Source organism: Hypomesus nipponensis, chromosome 16 (assembly GCF_054491055.1).
Source record: "Hypomesus nipponensis isolate SF chromosome 16, ASM5449105v1, whole genome shotgun sequence".
NCBI lineage: Eukaryota > Metazoa > Chordata > Actinopteri > Osmeriformes > Osmeridae > Hypomesus > Hypomesus nipponensis.
The window spans coordinates 491,943-519,191 of NC_140376.1; the positions used below are offsets into that span (position 1 = coordinate 491,943).

At 54.5% G+C, this 27,249-nt stretch overlaps 1 protein-coding gene across 1 annotated transcript in view; it reads left to right on the plus strand.

Moving 5' to 3' along the window:
• The first annotated feature begins 1,418 nt into the window (after positions 1-1,418).
• Positions 1,419-27,249, plus strand: part of sned1 (sushi, nidogen and EGF-like domains 1) — a 30,448-nt gene continuing 4,617 nt past the window's right edge. The window contains 23 exon segments of the mRNA XM_084675433.1: positions 1,419-1,640; positions 7,673-7,960; positions 8,170-8,310; positions 8,434-8,596; positions 8,697-8,822; positions 12,722-12,835; positions 13,567-13,680; positions 18,330-18,383; positions 18,778-18,885; positions 21,737-21,829; positions 22,349-22,480; positions 22,951-23,070; positions 23,163-23,276; positions 23,377-23,517; positions 23,871-23,891; positions 23,894-24,043; positions 24,660-24,773; positions 24,874-24,987; positions 25,106-25,219; positions 25,381-25,497; positions 25,635-25,919; positions 26,138-26,321; positions 27,054-27,166. Coding sequence (XP_084531559.1) covers positions 1,419-1,640; positions 7,673-7,960; positions 8,170-8,310; positions 8,434-8,596; positions 8,697-8,822; positions 12,722-12,835; positions 13,567-13,680; positions 18,330-18,383; positions 18,778-18,885; positions 21,737-21,829; positions 22,349-22,480; positions 22,951-23,070; positions 23,163-23,276; positions 23,377-23,517; positions 23,871-23,891; positions 23,894-24,043; positions 24,660-24,773; positions 24,874-24,987; positions 25,106-25,219; positions 25,381-25,497; positions 25,635-25,919; positions 26,138-26,321; positions 27,054-27,166 — 3,142 coding nt within the window.

Sequence of the window (27,249 nt, forward strand, 5' to 3'; positions counted from 1 at the left end):
GAGAGAATTCATGAGCTTCTCTCATCAGATTGAGATTTTACTCATCAAGATCATATTTTAGCTTTTGATTAAAAAAATATTTTGGTATCTCACATATATTTGTATATGAGCACATTGAAAACATTTTTCACAATAAACCAATCTCCCAAATAAAACTTTTTATGATGAGTTTATTCTGTGGAGCAATCTGTCTTCAAGTGGACACTATAAATATCTTCCCTGCCCTAGCTTTGGCCCTTTGGAGTGACCACAATGTTTTGTGATTATTCATGTTCCAAAACCCGGTTGCATCATTAAAAACCTTCTCTAAGGAGGTTAGGTTGTCACGGGTGACAGTGTGACCTTCGACCCCAGTCTCCAGCAAACTGCGAGGTTGTTTCATCCAGTAGATTATTGCACAAAACTACTGGATGTGAAACCCATCAGGATGCTATAAAACCGCTGTGCTGGGAACCGGTATGTTATCTTTGAAAAGGGAAAAGTCTAAAATGATTGGTGAACTTATTATATGATTATAAACCACAAGAATGTTTGGCTGCCGTTCCTCCCTGTGTCAGGATTCACCTGAATACGTTGTGCTCTCCCTCCTGTGTGTTAAGTCTGTCCTGGTAAGTGAGGGAAGGTTCCCTGTCCGTGTTGCTAGCGTGTCGCTGAACACGCTGCGTAGATAGCGGAACATGCAGGGTAGCTGAAGGTTTGAGGCGAGAGGGGAAGCCTTGTCAGAGGTTTCTTTAAAGCAGCTCTTTGATTATCATAGCTCCGCCTAGTGCTTATCCAGTTACCAGCCTCCCCTTAGCCATTGGCCGGCTGGCTCTAATTATGCAAGGTAGTGAATCCCATGGGGGTGGAGCCGGAGCTGAAAGAACTCCTTTGGCAGGCAGAATAGAGCTTTTATTGAGGATATTTCTAAGCTAACCATCAGGGACCAAATCGCTGGATTGTAAAAAAAAAAAAAAACCCTGGCCGAATCACTCTGCTCTCCTTTTTTTCACTCTTTCCCTCACTGCATCTGTGGGAGAAGGAACGACACAGCAGCAGCAGCACCAGCAGCACCATGCAAGGACTCTATCCCCCCGACTCCAAATCACAGAACAACTAGCTGGGGCAGGAGCCCAGAGAGAGAGAGAAAAAGAGAGTGAGAGGGAGAGAGAGAGAGAGAGGGAGAGAGAGAGAGAGAGAGAGAGAGAGAGAGAGAGAGAGAGGGAGAGAGAGAGAGGGAGAGAGAGAGAGGGAGAAAGCAGAGAAAGACAGAAGCAGAGAGACAGAGACACAAGTCGGAAGAAGACAGAGAGGTGGAGGTGACCTGTCCAGTCCTGACCTCTGGGTGTCTCAGGTCCACCCCTCCACCCCTCCACCCCTCCATCCCTCCACCCCTCCACCCCTCCATCCCTCCATCCCCCCATCCCCCCGTCCTCGCCATGCTGGGGGTGTCCCCCCCATCGCCCTGCCTCTGTCTGTTGGCCCTGCTCTCCTTGGGCCTGCTGCCCCGTGCAGAGCCCTCCGTTCCCCTGGAGGAATTCTACCCCTTCGGACCGGAGCAGGGGGACGCCCAGACCCCCGCCCAGGACGACGGAGGCTCGGGGCTGCTGCAGATCTCCGAGGCGTTCCCCTTCTTCGGAGACCGGCACACAGGACTCTACGTGAGTACACTGCTTATGCAAGAGAATGTGCTCATTCATTCATGCAAGACCAGATGCTTCAGACGGCGTGTGTGTGTGTGTGTGTGTAGGAGAGAGAGAGAGAGCGGGAGAGAGAGAGAGAGAGAGATACTGAGTGAGGCAGTATCTACAGGGGGAAACTGACATGGTGTTGGTTGGATAAGAACCTCGGGGAGATGAATGTTTGTGTACGCTGCCAGATATTAGAACATCCTGTGTCAGAGAGTGTGTGCGTGTGTGCATGTGTGTGTGTGTGTGTGTGTGTGTGCATGTGTGTGTGTGTGTGTGTGCGTGTGTGCATGTGCATGTGCATGTGTGTGTGTGAGACTTCAGGTGTAGAATAACACCCCTGCCCCCTGTGGTCCGTCCTGGGGTTCTCAGGACTTTACATCTGTTTTCTCTGCAACTCTAGAACTCTCACGTGAGCATGCATACACACACAAAGAGAGAGACAAGGCAGGGAGAGTGAAAGAGAGAGGGGGAAGGAGAGAGAGAGAGAGAGAGAGACAGGAAAGGAGAGAGAAAGAGAGGTTAACAGATGAATGTTGGTAGTGGAGTTGCTGTAATTGCAGAATCTTTCTCTCTCACAGTTAGTGTTTTTACTGCATCTGAGGGCAGGTCTGTTAGAGGGGGTAAGGAGGGCCGAGGGTGTAGAGGGGGGGGGTGTAGAGGAGGGGTGTAGAGGGGGGGGGGTAGAGGGAGGGGTGTAGAGGAGAGGGTGTAGAGGGGGGGGTGTAGAGGAGGGGGGGTGTAGAGGGGGGGGGTAGATGGGGTTAGGTGTAGATGGGGTTAGTTGTAGATGGGGTTAGGGTTAGATGGGGTTAGGGTTGGATGGGGTTAGGGTTGGATGGGGTTAGGTTAGGGTTGGGTTAGGGTTAGATGGGTTGTGAGGGGCTGCAGTCCACAGAGAGAGCGTGTTAGGGTTAGGGTTAGATGGGTTAGGGTTAGGGTTAGGGTTAGATGGGGAGACAGAGAGGGTTAGGGTTAGGGTTAGGGTTAGATGGGGAGACAGAGAGATCGTGTTTGATGTGGTTCTGTCATGAACACACTTCAGCTGCAACACTGGAGCTGAGTCCTTCTAACCAGCATCACCTGCTCTGGTAGTAATCTAACCAGCATCACCTGCTCTGGTAGTAATCTAACCAGCATCACCTTCTCTGGTAGTAATCTAACCAGCATCACCTGCTCTGGTAGTAATCTAACCAGCATCACCTGCTCTGGTAGTAATCACTCCTGCTGCCCTCATCGCCCCTGTCCACCACCCCCCTCCTCCCCCACCTCCCTCCTCATTATTGAAACACAATGGCAGTATGGGCTCAGATACCATGGCAACAATGGGCAAGTTTAAAGGTCACCTTTCTAATCTAAGCCTGTTGAGTGAGGTGGTGAGGTAACTATCCCAATGTAGGGACCGCCACCCCCCACACCCTCTCCCCCATTTTTGCACACACACACACACACACGTGCCCCTACAGTGAGACCAGCCACAGAACACAGACAGACTCCCAGAATGCCGGGGTGACCATGTGACCCACAGGCCTTCCTGACTGGATGACGCTGTGGCACCTGAGGTCAACACAGGTCAGATTTGACTATTCAGATTTATTGTCACATTTCAAGAGGTATGGATTGAAATACTTAATTTTCAGACTTCCCCGAAAGTAAAGACAAGTAGACCAGAGAATACAAGACATACAATAAAACAACTTAACCTGTGGGCAAACAGTGTACACATATTTATCTAGTATATCACCAGGGCAACAGTGTTGGCCGGGCAGGTAATTTGATATCAGTTGATTTGACAAGCATCTCCGGGTGCGATGTGCTGCATCAGCGTAGTGAGGGCAAAGCCAAGCTGCTGGTCTGAAGCAGGTGAGGGCAGAGCAACAGGAGCGGCTTCAATTCCTGTGAGCACATTCCAAGCCTCCAGGCACGACCGCATGTAAGCAGAGGAGTCGTTTGAGGAGTCACGTGAGGCGGCTCTTCAGCTGTGTGAGGGCATCCTGATGGATCCTACCTGCTTCCCTCCAGAGCTGAACCTGAAAGCATCGCTCTAGTCTACATGAGGACGACTTAACCCTACTCCCTCTCTCAGCTGGGAAACACCAGACTGTGCCTTTGTGTGTCTGAGACTAACATACTCTAACATGTTAGGACACACAAAGTCCTTAGTAACCTCTAGTCCCAGTCCTGTCTCCTAGTAACCTCTAGTCCCAGTCCAGTCTCCCAGTAACTGGTTCTGTCCCTTTGTTGTGGTTTGTGTCTGGGAGTTTTCACATGTTCCTGGGACCTCCTCCCCCAGCCTCCCCTCCTCCCCCCGCCTCCCCTCCCCCCCGGCCTCCTCCAGCCCCCTCCCCCGGCCTCCTCCAGCCCCCTCCCCCGGCCTCCCCTCCTCCCCCGGCCTCCCCTCCACCCCCGGCCTCCCCTCCTCCCCCGGCCTCCCCTCCTCCCCCGGCCTCCCCTCCTCCCCCAGCCTCCTCCAGCCCCCTCCCCCGGCCTCCCCTCCACCCCCGGCCTCCCCTCCACCCCCGGCCTCCCCTCCTCCCCCGGCCTCCCCTCCTCCCCCGGCCTCCCCTCCACCCCCGGCCTCCCCTCCTCCCCCGGCCTCCCCTCCCCCCAGATAACACTGCAGGGTTCCTCCCTGTGGACGCTCCAGCTGTTCTATCTGAAGCAGCAGCCATCTCTTTAACAGAACACAGATGCATCTGCAAAGTGTCTTAGGGGCTGCGAACAATGCAGGCCTTGGATTAATTCATTTTATGGATGGCTCTCGCAAAGTAGGCAGAGGAACATCCAAGGTTAGGGGAGGGAGGGAGGGGGTTAAATTGAGTGAGTTTGTAAGTCACTGGAAGATGTTGGGTAGAAGAACAGAGATACAGTAGATACAGGGACAGTACTAAACCACATTGTGTACATGTTGCATTTCTACATTTCCATATTTCTATCTGTACTGCATGGAAGGAAAGCATTCTATGACTGACAGCATCCAGTCCTGTTGTGACTGTAGAGTTACAGTCCAGTTGTGACTGTAGAGTTACAGTCCTGTTGTGACTGTAGAGTTACAGTCCAGTTGTGACTGTAGAGTTACAGTCCTGTTGTGACTGTAGAGTTACAGTCCAGTTGTGACTGTATAGGTACAGTCCTGTTGTGACTGTAGAGTTACAGTCCAGTTGTGACTGTATAGTTACAGTCCTGTTGTGACTGTAGAGTTACAGTCCAGTTGTGACTGTAGAGTTACAGTCCAGTTGTGACTGTATAGTTACAGTCCTGTTGTGACTGTAGAGTTACAGTCCAGTTGTGACTGTATAGTTACAGTCCAGTTGTGACTGTATAGTTACAGTCCTGTTGTGACTGTAGAGTTACAGTCCAGTTGTGACTGTAGAGTTACAGTCCAGTTGTGACTGTAGAGTTACAGTCCTGTTGTGACTGTAGAGTTACAGTCCAGTTGTGACTGTAGAGTTACAGTCCAGTTGTGTTCATGTTCAGTAGAACAGATGAATCAGCATGTTCTTATCTAACCCTAGACAGCATGGCGTGGGTGGTGCTGGCTGGTCATTCGAAATCAACCGTTTATGAGGCACTAACAGGATTGGGGGGGAAGTGTCAGGGGGGGCTAGGCTGGGGGGGCTGTGTGTTGGGGGGCCTGTTAGGGGGGGCTCCTGTCAGGCTCACAGATCTCCTCAGTTGAACATCTGCTAAAGCTCACCCTGAGAGCTGCAACACTCGTTTACACAACCTCGTCCTCGAGAAAAAAAGCATGTACGAGTAGCTCAATGCTTACACAGGCTTGAAGCTTCAGTTGTGCGTGTGTGAGTTTGTGTGTTGTCTTGTGTGTGAATGCGCGTGTGTGTGCGTAGGAGAATGGAGTGTGAATGGGTGAAGGATTTGAGAGATTCACAGGAGTGAAACACACAGTCGATTCATTAAGATCCCTTTCACCAAGCGAAGGTCAATTAATTTGTGGTTGATGACGACCACCTCTGGTGTTGTTTTGAGCTGTGTGTGTGAGTGCTTTAACAAGTCCACGTCAAAGTCAACAGCACTAACAGGTGTGTGAGTGTGTGACTTGTGTGTGTGTAAGTCTCCCTGTGTTTCATCAGATCTCCGGAGTGTGTGACTGAAAGCTCCAGCCAAGCGTTTACCTGAATCCCCCGGGACTTCCTCACTCAGGGCTTCAGCCTTGACCTCTGCCCAGAGCAGAGATGGTGTCAGTCTATAAACCACTCTGCTCCTCAGAGAGCAGCAGAGGAAACCTTGGCTGTCTATGAGAAGAGAACCTTCCTGAATAGTGTGGTGGAGGGAAGAGGTTATTCCGAATCAGAATCAGAAAGGGATTTATTAAGTTTGCACAGACAAGGAATTTGCTTTGGCAGGAAGGTGCATACAGTAAACATATAAGAATCTTACATTTAAATATGTGGTCTAACTATACTATGGGTACGTAAACTTCGGAAGAGATGGAGGTAGAGAAGGAGAGAGAGATAGAGGTAGAGGAATGGCTTTTGCTACTCCTTCTTTACCCCACACCTCCCCCCTCCCCTCCCCCCTCACCTTGTGCCAATCACAGCTTGTGGCCCTCACCCCCCCTCACCCCCCCCCCCTTCCCCACCCCAGTTCCCATCACATCAGAACAGTGCAGAGGGGAAGACTGCGGTGGGGTAATTAACCTAGCCCCCTCACTGAGCCAAACATAACTTCCTCTGCTGTTTTCACAACCAGCGTCTCCAGATCGGGAGGAGGGAGGGAGGGGGTCCACGGCTCGTCTGACTCTGCCTGGTCACTGGCACGGTACGCAGGACGGAGAATGGAGGGTCAAAGGTCACCCCGGTGATTAGAGGAAACAGTATAGCTGAAGGGAGGGAGAGTGGCTTTGCACCTGCAAAAGATAAAGAGAGAGGAGGAAAGAGGAGGAGAGAGGGAAGGAGAAGGAGAGAGGGAAGGAAGTGAAAGAGAGAGGAGGATGAGAGAGGGGGAGGAGGAGAAGAGAGGCGGGGAGAGAGGAGGAGAGAGGAGGAGAGAGGAGCAAAAAGGGGGGGAGGGAAGGAGAAGGAGAGAGGGAAGGAGGCGAAGGAGAGAGGAGGAGTGAGGGAAGGAGGAGAAAGAGAGAGGGGGGAGAGAGGAGGATAAAGAGAGGGGAGGGTGGGCAGAGAGGAGGGCATGAATGAGGACCTTTCACATGGATGCCCTGGGTGCAGCATGCCAGATAGTCTTTCCATCCTGCTCCAGAAGGTCCTCCCTCTGCCCTGCCTTGTGCTGAGAAGCACCTAACACCCTCCAGGGCCAACACTGATTAAACATCTCTAACGACCAGTCTTAATTATGAATCAAGTAACCCTGAGTGACTGGCGGTGAGCTGTACAGAGCAGGTGTGGTGTGTGTCAGCTGCAGAGCGGACAGAGCTCCTGGTGTTCCCTAGAGAGCAGCTCTGAGCCAGGTGTGTGTCAGCTGCAGAGCGGACAGAGCTCCTGGTGTTCCCTAGAGAGCAGCTCTGAGCCTGGTGTGTGTCAGCTGCAGAGCGGACAGAGCTCCTGGTGTTCCCTAGAGAGCAGCTCTGAGCCCCAAACAGGAGCTGCTTCAGGGCTCTTTGAAGACAGTTTCAGCTTCCTGCTGTGGGAGTCTAAGTGCCCTGTGCAGGTGTGCATGGGATGTTTGTGTACAGTGTGTGTGTGTGTACGGTGGTGACCATGTTGACAGATCTCTTTTCTGACAGCAGAACAAAGAACAAAAAACTTCTTTGTTCTTCAAGGGGATCAAACATCCGCTTTGGAGCCTCTCCCCCTTCCTCCCCCTGTCCTCCCCCCTCATCCCCCCCATCCTTCTCTCCTCTTTCATATCCTCTCCTTCCTTCCCCTCCCTTTCTCCCTTCCCCTCACCTCTCCTCTCCTCTTCTCTCCTCACCTCTTCTCCCCCCTCCTTACCTCTCCTCACCTCTCCTCCTCTCCTTCTCCTCCCCTCACCTCTCCTGACCTCTCTTCTCCTCTTCTCCCCTCACCTCCTCATCCCCTGACCCCCAGGTGAACAACAATGGCCTGGTCTCCTTCCTGAGAGAGGTGTCACAGTTCACGCCTGTGGCGTTCCCCATTGCTGGCGACCGCAGAGTGCTCGCTCCCTTCTGGGCTGACGTGGATAACCGGCGGGCTGGCCGGGTGTTCTACCGGGAGAGCAGGGCCCCCGACATGCTGGAAAGGGCCTCCACACACATCAGAACTTACTTCTCAGAGTTCCCCGAGTTCAGCGCCAACTGGGTCCTCGTGGCCACCTGGCACCAGGTGACCTTCTTCGGAGGAAGCGCCGTCACTCCGGTGAGCTTCCTGGATGAACGCTGACTGAATGAAGGGTTAGGATTAGGGTAAGGTTTTTAAGTCTGAGAATCCCCCTCGCCAAGCAGTTCACTACTTTGACCCGCATAGCGTTAGTGTGTGTGTGAATTTGTAACCCTAACCCTCACACAAGAGACACACACACACCTACACAGCTGTCGGACCTTCTCTGACCCCTCCCTCTTGTACAGGTGAACACCTTCCAGGCGGTTCTCATCACCGATGGGGACCTGTCCTTCACCATCTTCCAGTACCACCTGGTCTCCTGGACCACGGGCATGCACGCTAGCAGTGGGGGCAACCTGGCAGGGCTGGGGGGCATCGCTGCCCAGGTAGGATCACCCAGGAGCCTGTCTCGGGGCCCCTGTGAACCCTTCTGTGACACTGCCAAGTAGTCTCAATGCAACAGATAGTCCATTTTCCTCGCCTCCTGCCCTCCCCTCCCCTCCTCCCAGGCAGGTTTCAACGCTGGTGACGGCAGGCGCTACTTCAACATCCCCGGCTCGAGGACAGAGGACGTGGTGGATGTGGAGGGCACCACCAACGTGGGTTACCCCGGGCGATGGGTGTTCCGCATTGACCACGCCCAGGTGGAGGTGGGCGGCTGCAACGATTCCGGTACGATATTGATGATGTGGGGGAGAGCAGATCAGCAGTTTGCTTGTGCTCAGTGTTGTGTGAAGCTACGGCTTGTTAAAGTCTTTTGTTGTTGCCACAGCCTCGGTGTGCCTCCACCTGCGGCCATGTGAGAACGGAGGCCGCTGCATCGATGACTGCATCCCAGGAAACCCCTCCTTCACCTGCTCCTGCCTGGCCGGGTTCACCGGCAGGCGCTGTCAGATAGGTCAGTCCTGGGAGCAGGCCCCGCCCCGCCCTCTCCTCCATCACTTGTTCTGGGTCTGGGTCTGGTCTGGGTCTGGGTCTGGGTCTGGGTCTGGGTCTGGGTCTGGGTCTGGGTCTGGGTCTGGGTCTGGGTCTGGGTCTGGGTCTGGGTCTGGGTCCTATATACATCAGCCCTTCCCAGCCCTCCGGTCCTCATCAGCCAGGAAAGAGGATGTCAGCTTGTAAAAGCTGGATTCCACCTGATTTGCCAAGGGACAACCCCATAAGATATTTCCTTCAGTCCCATCTGCTTGTAATACACCCAGCAGAACTCTGCCAGGCCTTCAGCAGGACTCTTTATCGCCACCTCTGAAGTCATCTCTACCCTGCATGTACACAGTGTCTCCACACTGTAGCCTCCTCCTTGGCCATCTGAGGCCACCTCTCTCACCCTCTCTCCCCTCTCTCCCCCTCTCTCTCCCCTCTCTCCCCCTCTCTCTCCCCTCTCTCCCCCTCTCTCCCCTCTCTCTCCTCTCTCTCCCCTCTCTCACCCTCTCTCTCCCCTTTCTTTCCCCCTCTCTCTCCCTCTCTCTCTCCCCTCTCTCCCCTTCTCTTCTCCCTCTCTCTCCACCTCTCTCTCCCCCTCTCTCCTCCTCTCTCACCCTCTCTCTCCCCTCTCTCACCCTCTCTCTCCCCTCTCTCACCATCTTTCCCCCTCTCTCTCGCCCTCTGTCTCCCCCACTCCCCCTCTCTCCCCCTCTCTCTCCCATCTCTCTCTCCCCCTCTCTCACCCTCTCTCACCCTCTCTCCCTCTCTCCCCCTCTCTCTCCCCTCCCTCTCCCTCTCTCCCCCTCTCTCCCCCTCTCTTCCCCTTCTCTCCCTCCCTCTCTCTCCCTCTCTCTCCCTCTCTCTCCCTCTCTCACCGTCTCCCCCTCTCTCTCCCCCTCTCTCTCCCCCTCTCTCCCCCTCTCTCTCCCCCTCTCTCTCCCTCTCTCACCCTCTCTTACCCCCTCTCTCCCGCTCTCCCTCTCTCACCCTGTCTCTCCCCCTCTCTCTCCCTCTCTCACCCTCTCTCACCCCCTCTCTCTCTCCCTCCCTCTCTCTCCCTCTCTCTCCCTCTCTCTCCCTCTCTCACCCTCTCCCCTCTCCCCCTCTCTCTCCCCCTCTCTCTCCCCCTCTCTCTCCCTCTCTCACCCTCTCTCACCCCCTCTCTCCCCCTCTCTCTCCCTCTCTCACCCTCTCTCACCCCCTCTCTCCCTCTCACCCTCTCTCACCCCCTCTCTCTCCCTCTCTCACCCTCTCTCACCCCCTCTCTCCCTCTCTCCCTCTCTCACCCTCTCTCTCCCTCTCTCTCCCTCTCTCTCCCTCTCTCACCCCCTCTCTCCCTCTCTCCCTCTCTCACCCTGTCTCTCCCCCTCTCTCTCCCTCTCTCCCCCTCTCTCACCCCCTCTCTCCCTCTCTCCCTCTCTCACCCTCTCTCTCCCCCTCTCTCTCCCTCTCTCACCCTCTCTCACCCTCTCTCTCCCTCTCTCACCCTCTCTCACCCCCTCTCTCTCTCTCACCCTCTCTCACCCCCTCTCTCCCGCTCTCCCTCTCTCACCCTCTCTCACCCTCTCTCTCCCTCTCTCACCCTCTCTCCCCCTCTCTCTCCCTCTCTCACCCTCTCTCACCCTCTCTCTCCCTCTCTCACCCTCTCTCACCCCCTCTCTCTCTCTCACCCTCTCTCACCCCCTCTCTCCCGCTCTCCCTCTCTCACCCTCTCTCCCCCTCTCTCTCCCTCTCTCACCCTCTCTCACCCTCTCTCCCCCTCTCTCCCCCTCTCTCTCCCTCTCTCACCCTCTCTCTCCCCCTCTCTCCCCCTCTCTCTCCCTCTCTCACCCTCTCTCTCCCCCTCTCTCTCCCTCTCTCACCCTCTCTCACCCCCTCTCTCCCTCTCTCACCCCCTCTCTCCCTCTCTCCCCCTCTCTCTCCCTCTCTCACCCTCTCTCTCCCCCTCTCTCTCCCTCTCTCACCCTCTCTCTCTCCCTCTCTCCCCTCTCCCCCTCTCTCTCCCTCTCTCCCCCTCTCTCACCCCCTCTCTCCCTCTCTCCCTCTCTCACCCTCTCTCTCCCCCTCTCTCTCCCTCTCTCACCCTCTCTCACCCTCTCTCTCCCTCTCTCACCCTCTCTCACCCCCTCTCTCTCTCTCACCCTCTCTCACCCCCTCTCTCCCGCTCTCCCTCTCTCACCCTCTCTCCCCCTCTCTCTCCCTCTCTCACCCTCTCTCCCCCTCTCTCTCCCTCTCTCACCCTCTCTCACCCTCTCTCTCCCTCTCTCACCCTCTCTCACCCCCTCTCTCTCTCTCACCCTCTCTCTCCCTCTCTCACCCTCTCTCACCCCCTCTCTCTCTCTCACCCTCTCTCACCCTCTCTCTCCCTCTCTCACCCCCTCTCTCCCGCTCTCCCTCTCTCACCCTCTCTCCCCCTCTCTCTCCCTCTCTCACCCTCTCTCACCCTCTCTCCCCCTCTCTCCCCCTCTCTCTCCCTCTCTCACCCTCTCTCTCCCCCTCTCTCCCCCTCTCTCTCCCTCTCTCACCCTCTCTCTCCCCCTCTCTCTCCCTCTCTCACCCTCTCTCACCCCCTTTCTCCCTCTCTCCCCCTCTCTCTCCCTCTCTCACCCTCTCTCTCCCCCTCTCTCTCCCTCTCTCACCCTCTCTCTCCCCCTCTCTCACCCTCTCTCACCCCCTCTCACCCTCTCTCTCCCTCTCTCACCCCCTCTCACCCTCTCTCTCCCCCTCTCTCCCCCTCTCTCTCCCTCTCCCTCACCCTCTCTCTCCCCCTCTCTCTCCCTCTCTCACCCTCTCTCACCCCCTCTCTCCCTCTCTCCCCCTCTCTCTCCCTCTCTCACCCTCTCTCTCCCCCTCTCTCTCCCTCTCTCACCCTCTCTCTCCCCCTCTCTCACCCTCTCTCACCCCCTCTCACCCTCTCTCTCCCTCTCTCTCCCTCTCTCACCCCCTCTCACCACCTCTCTCCCCCTCTCTCCCCCTCTCTCTCCCTCTCTCACCCTCTCTCTCCCCCTCTCTCTCCCTCTCTCACCCTCTCTCTCCCTCTCTCTCCCTCTCTCACCCCCTCTCACCCTCTCTCTCCCCCTCTCTCTCCCTCTCTCACCCTCTCTCTCCCCCTCTCTCACCCTCTCTCACCCCCTCTCACCCTCTCTCTCCCTCTCTCTCCCTCTCTCACCCCCTCTCACCCCCTCTCTCCCCCTCTCTCCCCCTCTCTCTCCCTCTCTCACCCTCTCTCTCCCCCTCTCTCTCCCTCTCTCACCCTCTCTCTCCCCCTCTCTCTCCCTCTCTCACCCTCTCTCACCCCCTCTCTCCCTCTCTCCCCCTCTCTCTCCCTCTCTCACCCTCTCTCTCCCCCTCTCTCTCCCTCTCTCACCCTCTCTCTCCCCCTCTCTCACCCTCTCTCACCCCCTCTCACCCTCTCTCTCCCTCTCTCACCCCCTCTCACCCTCTCTCTCCCCCTCTCTCCCCCTCTCTCTCCCTCTCTCACCCTCTCTCTCCCCCTCTCTCTCCCTCTCTCACCCTCTCTCACCCCCTCTCTCCCTCTCTCCCCCTCTCTCTCCCTCTCTCACCCTCTCTCTCCCCCTCTCTCTCCCTCTCTCACCCTCTCTCTCCCCCTCTCTCCCCCTCTCTCTCCCTCTCTCACCCCCTCTCACCCTCTCTCACCCCCTCTCTCCCGCTCTCCCTCTCTCACCCTCTCTCACCCCCTCTCTCCCTCTCTCCCTCTCTCTCTCTCTCACCCTCTCTCACCCCCTCTCTCCCTCTCTCCCTCTCTCCCTCTCTCACCCTCTCTCACCCCCTCTCTCCCTCTCTCCCTCTCTCCCTCTCTCACCCTCTCTCCCCCTCTCTCACCCCCTCTCTCCCTCTCTCCTGTCTCTCTAGACGTGGATGAATGTGCCTCCTTCCCATGCCAGAATGCAGGGTCTTGTGAAGACCAGGTGAACGCCTTCAGCTGTCGCTGTCCTCTGGGCTACACAGGGACGCTGTGTGAGACAGGTAGGACACTCCTCCCCTTCAGACAGACAGACAGACAGGGTCATGGTGAGACAGGTAGGACACTCCTCCCCTTCAGACAGACAGACAGACAGGGTCATGGTGAGACAGGTAGGACAATCCTCCCCTTCAGACAGACAGACAGGGTCATGGTGAGACAGGTAGGACACTCCTCCCCTTCAGACAGACAGACAGACAGACAGACAGGGACATGCTGTGCCCTGGTTCCAGTGAGAAGGCCTGAGCTTGACTTTCTAAACAGGTAACAGGTACTTATGATACAAGGCTGTACTACTGTGTTGTGTGGTTTATACTCATCTTATCATTCTCCATCAGGTCTCAATACATCTTTCCCCCATATCTGTCTCTCTGCCTCTTTTTCTCTCTTCCCATCCCTCTGTCCCCCCTCCTCGTCTCTCTCTGTGTCTGTCCCTTGAGTTTGTCTCTCGCTGTCCCCCCCCCTCCCCCCTCCCCCCCCTCCCTCCCCCCTCCCTCCCCCCTCTCTGAGAGTGCTGTCTCAGTTCCCACAGCAGCTCTGCTGGTGCATCAGTCCTCCTCTAACCCTCTAATACCTTTCACAGCCAGCAGCACATATTTGCAGAGTGAGGAGAGCAGAGCGGCGGATATATTAATCAGCTGAGTAAATATCCCCTGAGCGCCTCTGTGTGTCTCTGTGTGTCTCTGTCTGTCTCTGTGTGTCTCTGTGTGTCTCTGTGTGTCTCTGTTGCCTGCAGACATGGACGAGTGCAGAGACGGGCCCTGCCTCAACGGAGCGCGCTGTCTGCAAGCTGTCGCCAACTTCACCTGCGTTTGTGAGAGCGGCTATGCTGGAGCACTGTGTGAGATAGGTGGGTGAGACCAGAGGGTGAGATGGGGGGTAAGACAGGAAGGTAAGACATGAGGGTGAGGGTGAGACAGGAGGGTGAGACAGGGGGGTGAGGGTGAGACAGGAGGGTGAGACAGGAGGGTGAGACAGGAGTGTGAGGGTGAGACAGGAGGGTGAGACCGGAGGGTGAGACAGGAGGGTGAGGGTGAGACAGGAGGGTGAGACAGGAGAGTGAGACAGGAGGGTGAGATAGGAGGGTGAGGGTGAGACAGGAGGGTGAGACTGGAGGGTGAGACTGGAGGGTGAGACAGGAGGGTGAGACATGAGGGTGAGACAGGAGGGTGAGGGTGAGACAGGAGGATGAGACTGGAGGGTGAGACAGGAGGGTGAGGGTGAGACAGGAGGGTGAGACAGCAGGGTGAGACAGGAGGGTGAGACAGCAGGGGGTCTTGGTGGTGTCCAGGGGTGGGGGCTTCTCTGAGGGGGGCCATGGTCCCAGCCTGCTGCCTCCTCCTAGTCTTCTGACAGATGTCCTGACTCCGAGCCAGCTCCGCTAAACAGCTCCCAGGGAAGGTCACAGTTGAAGTGATTTGCAAACAAATTCCCAAGCGGGTTTTTTTCTCTCCCAAACTCTCGTTCCTGGGTCACAAAGTACAGCACTGGGGCCTTATCGAGAGAGTTACAGGGAGAGGTACTGTACCAGCAGAGCTACCAGGAGAGTTACTGTACCAGCAGAGTTACCAGGAGAGGTACTGTACCAGCAGAGTTAAAGGGAGAGGTACTGTACCAGCAGAGCTACCAGGAGAGTTACTGTACCAGCACAGTTACAGGGAGAGGTACTGTACCAGCAGAGCTACCAGGAGAGTTACTGTACCAGCAGAGCTACCAGGAGAGGTACTGTACCAGCAGAGTTACAGGGAGAGGTACTGTACCAGCAGAGCTACCAGGAGAGTTACTGTACCAGCAGAGTTACCAGGAGAGTTACTGTACCAGCAGAGTTACCAGGAGAGGTACTGTACCAACAGAGTTACAGGGAGAGGTACTGTACCAGCAGAGTTACAGGGAGAGGTACTGTACCAGCAGAGCTACCAGGAGAGTTACTGTACCAGCAGAGTTACCAGGAGAGTTACTGTACCAGCAGAGTTACCAGGAGAGGTACTGTATCAGCAGAGTTACAGGGAGAGGTACTGTACCAGCAGAGTTACCAGGAGAGGTACTGTACCAGCAGAGTTACCAGGAGAGGTACTGTACCAGCAGAGTTACCAGGAGAGTTACCAGGAGAGTTCACTACAGTTAGATTTTCATCCAACTGCTCTCTGTACTGCCCAGCTGTACTCTGTACAGCTCCCCATGTGAGTGGGTCCTGATGAAACACTAACCTCATGGGGGATTCCAGCCATGGGGCCGGTACATCTCATGCACCTCTGTTTCTACATGAGAAACAGATTACTCCTAATACCGGACACCTGGTCTCTGAAACCTCACCCCTTCAGAAGGGAAGTCCACCTATTTAATCCAGGCCAGCTCAGGATGAGGTTAGGACACCATGCTGGTGACTGTCTGGCTGGAAAGGCCAGCTGACAGACTCCCACCATGTCACTGTTTATCTTCATGAAGCCCCTGATGGAGGAGGCAGGCTGCAGTAACAGGCTCCTGATGGAGGCAGGCTGCAGTAACAGGCTCCTGATGGAGGCAGGCTGCAGTAACAGGCTCCTGATGGAGGAGGCAGGCTCCAGTAACAGGCTCCTGATGGAGGCAGGCTGCAGTAACAGGCTCCTGATGGAGGAGGCAGGCTCCAGTAACAGGCTCCTGATGGAGGCAGGCTGCAGTAACAGGCTCCTGATGGAGGAGGCAGGCTGCAGTAACAGGGCTCCTGATGGAGGAGGCAGGCTGCAGTAACAGGGCTCCTGATGGAGGAGGCAGGCTGCAGTAACAGGCTCCTGATGGAGGAGGCAGGCTGCAGTAACAGGGCTGTGCTGTGTTTGCACCAGCAGACCTGGACGAGTGTGCGTCCCAGCCATGTGTGAATGGAGGCATGTGTGCGGACCAGGTGGATGGATACACCTGCAGCTGTCCTGCTCGCTTCACAGGGACACACTGTGAGACAGTTGAGCCCTCACCACACTGGACTGGCCTGCTTGGTTTGGACACTGACCAGGGGCAGCTAGTCCAAATCCCTCTCTCCTGCTCTCGGTTTCTCTCTCTCTCCCTCTCTCCTTTTCTTTCTCTCTATCCCTCTTCTCGTACTTCTCTCTTACACACACACACACACACACACACACACACTCTCTCTCCATCTTTCCCTCCCTGTCTCTCTACTTTCAGCATGTTTTAATATCCCCTCATGTAAAAACAAAACACCCCACAGTTGAAAATGTTGATATATTCAGCTGGCCTACTTCCTCTCCTCTGATTGGCTTCAGGAAAGATACACAAACGCTTTCAAACCCGGACAGACACTAAATCTGTCTGGGCGTCAGCGGAACAGGTGACTGTCCTGCCCTCTGCTCCTGCGTGACCTGGGGCCCTATTTTAACGATCTGAAACAAGTATCAAAGCGCAAGTAACTTTGTGGGCGGGACTTCGGCGCGGTTGCTATTTTGCCGGCAGGATAAATGACTTTGCACCTGCCGCAAATCTAAAATGGGTTGGTCCAAGTAGCTACATTACTAATGGGTGTGGTTTGGGCGTAACGTGCAATAAACCAATCAGAGCATCATCTCACATTCGCTTTAAGAGCAGCGCTTGTTCCATGGTGGATTGCCATTATAACGGCGGATTTGCCAGGCGCACGCCAGGAGCGGTTCACAGCCGAGGAGACCGAAGTTCTCATCAGGGCCGTAACAGATAGAGAAGTGACTTTGTATGGGAAAGGCAGAGCAGTTTTCTCATTGCACTAAATTTCCCGCTCATGCTGCTCTTTCAAATTCTTATTCTTATTATTATACATATTTTTATTTTTAAATTGTTACATTTTTAAATTGTTTAGTTCTTAGAATTTGTTTAACTATTGTACTTTTTAACTTAATTTAAGACCCGTATATGTTTATTGTTTGCACCTTCCTGCCACAATAAATTCTGTGTTTGTGTAACATAAGCTTCATGGCGAATAAACCAAATTCAGATTCTGATGGAGATGGGAGAAGAAACCCAAATTAGCTTGGATTAAACAGACTTGGGAGGAAATTGCCACAATTGTTACAAATCAAGTTCACATACATAGAGATTTCTCATGAAAATCTTTTTATAATCATTGAAGAAATGTAACACGCTATAAATCTAATTAAAATCAAAAATGTAATGTAGCTTTGCAGAAAGAAGACCCTGGCCTCGCCAGCAGTGCGCACGGACCAAGCTTGCGCCCTTAAAATAGCATCTGAACAACGCGCCATTGACTTTAGACTATGGGCTGTGTCTACTACCGCGCACTTTCCAAAGTACACTGCAATACAGTGCACTACAAAATAGTGCACTTCCATATTCAGTGCACTCTGTCGCTGATAAGTGCTGTCTGGAATGGAACACTTACGTTAAATACTTGGCGGAAGTGACGGACGCAAATCTGCTTGCGACACCCGCGAAACCTGACAAAATGAACGCGCTTCTCCACCCCAAGTGGAAAAAGCTGCTGAAAGGGCTCCTCCTCTACCGCTATGTAGCCAAGTTGGCGCCCATTTAGGGCGACTGAATTCTTCTGGTTTTGTGAGTGAAGTGCCCGAAGCACTGAAAGTCAGTGCTCAAAGTGCTCGAAGTGCACAAGTGCGCGGTAGTAGACACAGCTTATGTTTTTCCTGGTCAGTGGCGGAATTGTTTTTCTGAAACTGCAAAATAAGACAATGGAACGTTTTTGCCTCCTTTTTTCACTGAACTGCCCCCGGGAGCCCAAAGTCACTCCCTAATTTACCGACGTGCATCTGTGGAGGGAAAAGTCCGCTTTGCGTCGAGTGCAAACTAGGAATGATACTTGCGTCGTTGACAAAGTCAATTGCGCTGGGCCCCTGGTGTGTTTGTGAAACGGTTTGGCGGAATCTTCTGTTTCCGGGGTGGTTGGCTGGTCTCTCTCCGTAGCGGGTGGTTGGCTGGTCTCTCTCCGTAGCGGGTGGTTGGCTGGTCTCTCTATGTAGCGGGTGGTTGGCTGGTCTCTCTATGTAGCGGGTGGTTGGCTGGTCTCTCTATGTAGCGGGTGGTTGGCTGGTCTCTCTATGTAGCGGGTGGTTGGCTGGTCTCTCTCCGTAGCGGGTGGTTGTCTGGTCTCTCTCCGTAGCGGGTGGTTGGCTGGTCTTTCTCCGTAGCGGGTGGTTGGCTGGTCTCTCTCCAGACCAAAGTAATGAGACAGCTGGGTGAGCCAGAGCAGGAACGACGGCAGAGACCTGAGTGTGTGTGTGTCTGTGTGTGTGTGTCTGTGTGTGTGTGTCTGTGTCTGTGTGTCTGTGTGTGTGTGTGTCTGTGTGTGTGTGTGTGTGTCTCTGTGTGTGTGTCTGTGTGTCTGTGTGTGTGTGTGTCTGTGTGTGTGTGTGTGTGTCTCTGTGTGTGTGTCTGTGTCTGTGTGTGTGTGTGTGTGTCTGTGTGTTTGTGTCTGTGTGTGTGTTATGAATGTGCTGGAGTCCTGAGGCCCATGTTCCTCATGACTGAACAACTGTGGCCTAAAACGTTGTCATGGTTCTTTCCCAGAGCTGGTTGCGGTGCAGGTGAATTCATCCTCCAGTCAAGCTGAAAATCAAACAGGTAGGAGCAGGTATCTGAAGTCTAACCCCTGTAGGCCAGGCTGTCTCTGGGTTCACCAGGCGCTGCTCTCTCCCAAGGAAAACATGGATGGAAACATCTCACCACCACTCCTCAGAACAAACTTTTCAAAGAAAATAAAGCACATTTTATTAAATAAGTCTGTTCGGCTTAACTTCATGTGTTGGTTGAGGATTTGTGACTGTTGTAAATGAACAGGAAGTTGGACCATAAATCAGAATGGTGGGCTAGCTATTCAGATGTTGTTAAATGTCTTATGCACCCTGTACGGTGTCCTTGAGTGCTGGGATGTATTTCCTGTCAACTTCCTGTCTAGTCACCTACTTCCTGTGTACTACCTGTCCAGTCACCTAGCCTAACTTCCTGTCATCCCCAGCGTTGTGTGGAGGAGAGGGGTGTGGGCCCAGGCAGACCTGTCTCTACAGGAGCCCTGGCAGCTACAACTGTACATGCAACCCCGGTTTCTATGGTGACAAGTGTGAAGGTAATGTGACCAGCTACACGTAACTTAATGTCTTCATTTAGAAGGTGTTCTTCTCCAAAGCAACGTAGACTCTTCTGCAGTTCCCTGAGCTCCACCTACGTACCTGTCCCCGAAACCCCTCAGACCAGGAGTTGGCGACGTAATAGGAAGTTGGCAGCGTAACAGGAAGTTGGCAGCGTAACAGGAAGTTGGCAGCGTAACAAGAAGTTGGCAGCGTAACAGGAAGTTAGCGAGGAGCTGTGGAGGAGGGGCTGTTGATGTTGAGGATTGTAACTATCAAACAGAGGCTCTGTTTACTACAGGAACCTGGAAACAACAGCCGCTTGATGTGGAGAGTAATTAGTTTATGGCACGTTTTATTAGTGCACCAACAAGGGGAAGTGCTTTGTCTAGACTTGAAAGGGCTCTTTTACGAGTCGCGTCCATGTTTGGTATTCAGGTTGTTTTATCAAGCAGGACTGAAGAGATATGCGTGGTCGCACACTCTGACTCTGATTCAAATTCTTACCCTGACTCTAAATCACTGAATCTAACTGAATCAGAATCACAGAATCCTACTCTGAAAACCCCTCAAAGCTTTCGCCAGCAGAGAACAGCTGCAGCATAACCACAAGCCAATTTGTCCACAGAACAGCTCTAATAGTATTATGCTTTGCAAATAGTATGTAGTATTCTCCCCTCCCTTTGGGGAAAAACACATGAAACAAGTTTGTAGTTGAACAGGTTCAGGCAGGAGGACTCAGTAATGTTATGTTACTAGCTTTGCTTGTTCTCTGACCACATTAAAGTCTGTCTGTTTTGAAGAATGCCCAGTGTGTTTTTCAGCCAGAGGCTTCTGCAAAGCTGTTTTTACCCAGTGAGGCTGATCACCGCAAGCACCTCCCCACCCTGAACCCTCCACCCTGAACCCTCCACCCTGAACCCTCCACCTCCACCTCCCCACCCTGAACCCCCCCACCCTGAACCCTCCACCCTGAACCCTCCACCCTGAACCCTCCACCTCCCCACCCTGAACCCCCCCACCCTGAACCCTCCACCCTGAACCCTCCACCTCCCCACCCTGAACCCTCCACCTCCCCACCCTGAACCCTCCACCTCCCCACCCTGAACCCCCCCACCCTGAACCCTCCACCCTGAACCCTCCACCTCCCCACCCTGAACCCTCCACCTCCCCACCCTGAACCCTCCACCTCCCCACCCTGAACCCCCCCACCCTGAACCCTCCACCCTGAACCCTCCACCTCCCCACCCTGAACCCTCCACCTCCCCACCCTGAACCCCCCCACCCTGAACCCTCCACCCTGAACCCTCCACCTCCCCACCCTGAACCCTCCACCTCCCCACCCTGAACCCCCCACCTCCCCACCCTGAACCCCCCCACCCTGAACCCCCCACCTCCCCACCCTGAACCCTCCACCTCCCCACCCTGAACCCCCCCACCCTGAACCCCCCCACCTCCCCACCCTGAACCCCCCACCTCCCCACCCTGAACCCCCCCACCCTGAACCCCCCACCTCCCCACCCTGAACCCCCCACCCTGAACCCCCCCACCTCCCCACCCTGAACCCCCACCCCCTGAACCCCCCCACCCCCACTCCCTGAACCCCCCCACCCCCTCCCCACCCTCTAAAACCTCTTTAATAGTATGTGAGCCATGCAACTCCTCACCCTTGAGCTGAAATAACTATCCCTGCTTACACAGACTCTCTTAAATCTCCCAAATACCTTCCTGCCTGGCTCACTTGGACAGCACAGTGGAAAACAGAGCCTGCTCCTTCTGCTCCTCCTTCTCCTACCTCTCCTCCTCCTTCTCCTTCTCCTCTCTCTCCTCCCTTTTCTCCTCCTCCTCTTCCTACCTCTCCTCTTCCTCCTCCTCCCTCTCCTCTCTCCTACCTCTCCTCCTCCCCCTCCTCCCACCTCTCCTCCTCCCCCTCCTCCCTCTCCTCTTCCTCCTCCCTCCCTCTCCTCCTCCCTCTCCTCCCCCCTCTCCTCCTCCCTGTCCTCCTTCTACTCCTCCTCCAGCTCACATAAGGAGGTAGAGGGTTCACCAGTACCTAATCGCCTCACATCAAAGCCCTCTCCTCAGACGACCAGTAAGAGGCTTCAGCTCATTAACAACCCATTACTGGCCCTGGGGGGGCTACGACTACCACCAGTTCTGACCAGAGAGCGTGTTTCATAGCAGAGAGCCGAGCCTTGAGGAGGCCGACGCACGAGTCGGTCTTCGACACGCTCCTTTGATCCAGGTTTGCAATTAGGAAGCAGAGGAATTTAAAAACATTCTTCCAATCTGAAGTTCCATGAGGCTCTTGGACTGCTAATCATCTGGAATCATCTGGTCCTCTAAACTAAGGGCAGGGGAGGGAAAGGGAGGGCGGGTTGGCTGTGGGAAAGAGAAATGGCCATGAATCAATAAGCAGTTTATATTATAGAATGAAAGAGCCTCTTACACATCTGAAACACAGCACATATGTTGTCCATCTATACATACTGGGATGTTTAACCCTCTGATAAACGTGTGTATTTACATGTACAACAAGGATATCTAGAGCTACCTCTTTAAACCACTATCATGTGGCCTTTGCCTGCTTTGAACCTTCTCTTGCTCTCTCCTCTCTATCTCTCCCCCCACCCTCTCTCCCTCTCCCTCTCCCTCTCCCTCCCCCTCTCCCTCTCCCTCTCCCTCTCCCTCTCCCTCTCCCTCTCCCTCTCCCTCTCCCTCTCCCTCTCCCTCTCCCTCTCCCTCTCCCTCTCCCTCTCCCTCTCCCTCTCCCTCTCCCTCTCCCTCTCCCTCTCCCTCTCCCTCTCCCTCTCCCTCTCCCTCTCCCTCTCCCTCTTTCTGCATCCATAGAGGAGTGTCTGTGCCAGAATGGAGGGCTGTGTTTGGACTTGAATGGAACTTGTGAATGCCCCTCTGGCTACACAGGGCTGTACTGCCAACTTGGTGGGTATCAGGTGTCATATTCCCATGGCCAGCAGAGTAACTGGAAACAGACACATTCTTGGTGAATCTTGTGTCTCTGATTCCATATTTCAGTTCTGTCGCCCACGGAGTCGATGTGGCCTCAAACGTTATCTTGGAAATGGAAGAAAAATACTTTGGAATGGTAAAAGTTGCATCTGTTTAAAAATATCCTCTCCTCCCTTCTGTCCTCTCCTCCCTTCTCTCCTCTCCTCCGCTCCTCCTCTCCTCTCCTCCCCTCTCATCCTCTTCCTCCTCCTCTTCCTCTTCCTCTTCCTCTTCCTCTTCCTCCTCCTCCTCCTCCTCCTCCTCCTCCTCCTCCTCCTCCTCCTCCTCCTCCTCCTCCTCCTCCCTCCCTCCCTCCCTCCCTCCCTCCCTCCCTCTCTCTCTCTCTCTCTCTCTCTCTCTCTCTCTCTCTCTCTCTCTCTTTCTCTCTCTCTCTCCTCCTCCTCCTCCTCCTCCTCCTCCTCCTCCTCTCCTCTTCCCTCCCCCTTCCTCCAGAGGTGACCCAGACCCCCTGCAGTAACAGCAGGCCGTGTCCAGATGGAGGTCCCTGTCTGGAGTATGGAGGAACCTACCTGTGTACCTGCCATACAGGTGTGCTGGAGCTGGACCCCCACCCCTACCCTTATGGTAAGAGCCTGACACTAACTTAACCCTGACCTTTGACCTCTGGAATTAAACCTGTAGAAAAAGTGGTCAAGCCCGTTCACTCGTCAGAAAACAAATACACATTTAGTCATTTAGCAGACGCTCTAATCCAGAGCAAATACAAACACATGGATGTCAAGATGTTCACTACATAACAGTTGTTCTTCTCTCTCCTTCACTCTCTCTCTCTGTCTCTGTTTCTCTCTGTCTCTCTCTCCCTGTCTCTGTCTCTCCCTCTGTCTCTCTCTCTCCCTGTCTCTCCCTGTCTCTCTCTCTCTGTCTCTCTCTCCCTGTCTCTCTCTCTCTCTCTCCATGTCTCTGTCTCTCCCTCTGTCTCTCTCTCTGTCTCTCTCTCTCTGTCTCTCTCTCCCTGTCTCTGTCTCTCCCTCTGTCTCTCTCTCTCTCCCTCCAGTGTGATAGAACACAGTCAAGGGTGTGTGTGTGTTTTTCAGTACAGCCTCGATCCGTCTGTGAGTCCGGCCCGTGTCAGAATGGAGGCTTGTGCTACGAGCGAGACGGAGGGTACAGCTGCGAGTGCAAACACGGATACCGTGGCAAGAACTGTGAGAAAGGTAGACCAGAGGAACAGTGGAGAATACTGTAAACCACAGTGTAATACTGTAATACCATGGAAGACCAAGAGAGTGTGTGTGTGTGTCTCCAGTCAGGAACGCCTGTGCCTCTGCCCCATGTCGTAACGGAGCCTCCTGCAAGGAGGCCGAGGGCAACTACCACTGTGTGTGCTCCTACAGGTTCACAGGGAAGCACTGTGAAGTGGGTGAGTACACACACACACACACACAGACACATACACACACACACACAGACACAGACACAGACACACTGTGCCTGACAGGTGCGTTGGTGTGTGTGTCCAGGAAAGCCTGACCCCTGTGTGTCCAGCCCCTGTATGAACGGAGGCGTCTGCTTCCACTACATCGGGAAGTACAAGTGTGAGTGTTCCGCTGGCTTCACTGGGCGCCACTGTGAGGTCAGACACTCCACCCACACCGCCACAGGTGAGCCAATCACACATCACCCTCAATCAGCCGGTCGACACAGCTACTACATGTCACGAAGCTGAAGATATATAGTGTATAGATATATGGTGTATAAATATATGGTGTATAAATATATGGTGTATAGATATATACTGTATAGATATATACTGTATAGATATATACTGTATAGATATAAACTGTATAGATATATACTGTATACATATATAGTGTAGATAGACAGGTCACAAGACAAGTCATGCTGCTGGGACATCCGACACCAACACACACACTCACTGTGGTTGCCATGCCTACGAGGTTGTTGTGTCACAGTGTAAAATGGTGTGTTGCTAAGCTGTGTGTGTGTTCCCCAGGGCCAGACTGCGGCCCTCCTCCCTCCTGAAGCACGCTGAGGTCCACTTCTCCTCCAGCGCTGCGGGCTCTCTGGCCGTGTACACCTGCCACCCTGGCTACAGCCCCCTGCCCAGGGCCACACAGAGCATCTGTGGGAGCCAGGGGGCCTGGAGCCAGCCCCCACACTGCCAAGGTACAGAACCCCACACTCAGGAGGAGGGAGGGGGAGTGTAGTAGGAGTAAGAGGTGGGGAGGAGCGGAGGCATAGCAGTAGAGGATCAGGAGCCAGGCTGGAGGGAGGGCTGGGGGGAGGGAGGGCTGGGGGGAGGGAAGGGCTGGAGGGAGGGAGGGCTGGAGGGAGGGCTGGAGGGAGGGAGGGCTGGAGGGAGGGCTGGGGGGAGGGCTGGAGGGCTGGAGGGAGGTGGATGTGTTGGGGCACAGAGGAGAATATGACTCTGTTCTGGGTTATGAAACCATAACAGGATCTTGGTGGTCCCGGCACAGGCAGCTATTGCTTTGGCAAAAGAGAACGGCTCAATTAGGCTGGTTTCTCCTCCTTGAAACAAATCCATGAACTCCCTGCTTGTGCTCGTGCCAGGGGAAGCAGCCAGGGCTGCTGGCTTGATGTGCGTATGTCTGTCAAGGAAACGAGTTATGAGTTAGTTTGGTTCAGTTAGTCAGGCCTCAGGTCTTTATATATGCCTGGGTTGCTTTTCACATTTACATTTGTTCTATTTATTGAGCAGATGCATTCATCCAGAGGTGCGTGTTTGAGTACCCTAACCCAACCTGCACCATGTTGTTCCCAGAGGTGAACGAGTGTGTGTCTCAGCCCTGCCTGAACGGAGCCACCTGCCTGGACCGGGTGGACTCCTACCTGTGTGCCTGCGAGGAGGGCTTCACTGGGAACCACTGCCAGACCGGTACCTGGACAGCACCCGGCTCAACATACGAGTGCACCATGCGCTGTGGAGGCCAGACCAGCCTGTTAATGCTGTGTGTGTGTGTGTGTGTGTGTGTCAGACGTAGACGAGTGCCTCTCTGACCCGTGTAAACACGGAGGCACCTGTGAGGACCAGCCTGGCTCCTTCCTGTGCGTCTGTCCTCCCGGATACAGCGGCCAGCTCTGCCAGATCGGTGGGTGATCACTGTGTTAGTACTGCAGCTTATGACTGCAGGCTGCTGCCAGCACAGTGTGACAGCTCCTGTCAGACCAGCAGGTGTTTGAGGGTGTCGCTGTGTTGTCGTCCTGCAGAGGAGGATGGCTGTGACTCCGCCCCCTGTCTGAACGGAGGGGTGTGTCGCGGATACCGTCAGACCCCCCTGTGCGTGTGTAAAGAGGGTTTCCTAGGCGACCGCTGCCAGACACGTGAGTATTGGGCTTCATTCTCCACGGAGGATGAGGAGGATGAGGAGGAGGATGGAAGGGTTCTTCACTCTCTGGGGATGGGCTTGTTCCATGGAGCAGTGTGGCCGGTCTCTGTCGCCATCTAGTGGAGCACACTGTATCTGCTCTCTGTCGCCCCCTAGTGGAGAACCCCTGCGTGCTGCAGCCTTGTGGAAACCGTGGGTTGTGCAGGAGTGACTGGAGGGGGAACTACAGCTGCGCCTGCAGAGTGGGCCACACGGGCAAGGCCTGTGAGAAAGGTCAGTCCTCATCCCTCCTCCAGTGCCCCATGGCTTCTCCCCAGGTCACAAGTCAGGTTTGAACCTCAACACTGAAGTTACTAATCGCATGCTAGTTTGTCCTTATGACTGGTCCTTTATGGATGTATCTCCCTCAGACCTGCTCCCGCCCTCCGGGCTGCGCATGCTGCGTGTGGAGGAGAGTGAGGTGGAGCTTCTCTGGGACCAGCCCGACCCCCAGAGCCTGGTCAGCGCCTTCGCCGTCACCTACGCCCCCCTGGAGGGCGGAGCCAGGAAGACAGACTTCCTGGATGGCCAGCAGTCCAGCCACTTGCTGCAGGGCCTCGCCCCCGGCCTCCTCTATAACATCTCCACCTTCTCCGTCAAACGCAACGCCAACAACAACGACATCAGCCAGCCGGCAGTGGCGCTCATACGCACACGTGAGAAACTCAGGAAGTGGTCCTGGGAATGTTGGCGGGTTGAATGTGAATGATATTACAAAACTGTCCTTAAGGGTGCTTTTAACACGGCTGATCTCTGTGTGTGTTTGTGTGTGTGTTTGTGTGTGTGTGTGTGTGTGTATCTGTGTGTATATCTTTGTGCGTGTGTATCTCCTTGTGTGTGTGTGTATCTCCTTGTGTGTGTGTGTGTGTGGCAGGGCCGAGGAGGGTGGAGCAGCTGCAGGTGGTGAACGTGTCGTCCTCTCAGGTGTGGCTCCGCTGGCTGGTTCAGGCCGCTCACCACGCCGCCGTCAGCCAGGTGCGCGTCTCGCTGGCGCCTCCTGGTGGCAGCGGGGCCCGCACCGCCCTGCTCAACACCTCCACCACCGAGTACACCTTCAGGTCTGGCCCTTTCACAGATCTCATTCAAAACTCAGATCCATATTTCTGTGGCAAGAAAATCCTCAAAAGAAAGGAAATTCTATTGACCGATTGTGATTATTGTACTGTGGAACAACATGCGTACTGTGCTGTAACAGGTGTTATAGCTGTGGGCTGGAGAGTTGGGGTTATAGAGGAATCTATACCTGTATCTGCCTCCTGCATAATCAGACTTAGGTCAGGGTGGTGCAGTACTCTCTTTGTCCTCCAGGTGGCACTGTTACCCCAGTGCTCATGGTCAACGTACATGCAGCAATAAACATTCTCTCCTCAAGGGGGCACTGTGGCAGATCTTAACTGAATGTGAATCAGGAGTTCAAAGTGAGCTGTTTAGTAATTTCGGAATGTGTGCGTGTGTGTGTGTGCGCGTGTGTGTGTGCGTGTGTGTGTGTGTGTGCGTGTGTGTGTGTGTGTGTGTGTGTGCGTGTGTGTGTGTGTGTGTGTGTGTGTGCGTGTGTGTGTGTGTGTGTGTGTGTGTGTGCGTGTGTGTGTGCGTGTGTGTGTGTGCGCGTGTGTGTGTGTGTGCGTGTGTGTGTGTGTGTGTGCGCGTGTGCGTGTGTGTGTGCGTGTGTGTGTGTGTGTGTGTGTGTGTGTGCGCGTGTGCGTGTGTGTGTGCGCATGTGTGTGTGCGTGTGTGTGTGTGTGTGTGTGTGTGTGCGTGTGTGCGTGTGTGTGTGTGTGTGTGCTCCTCAGCTCTCTGCTCCCTGGTCAGCTGTACAGTGTGGACGTGCTGACCCAGAGTGGGCTGAGACCAGATGAGTTCCCCTCCACCAGCCACTCTGCCGGGCCGCTGCAAGTCTGGACCAGTACGTCACACGGACACACACACACACACACTCATCCGTGAAGGAAATTCAAATACCTCAAATACCTGACAGTGTCCCGTCGG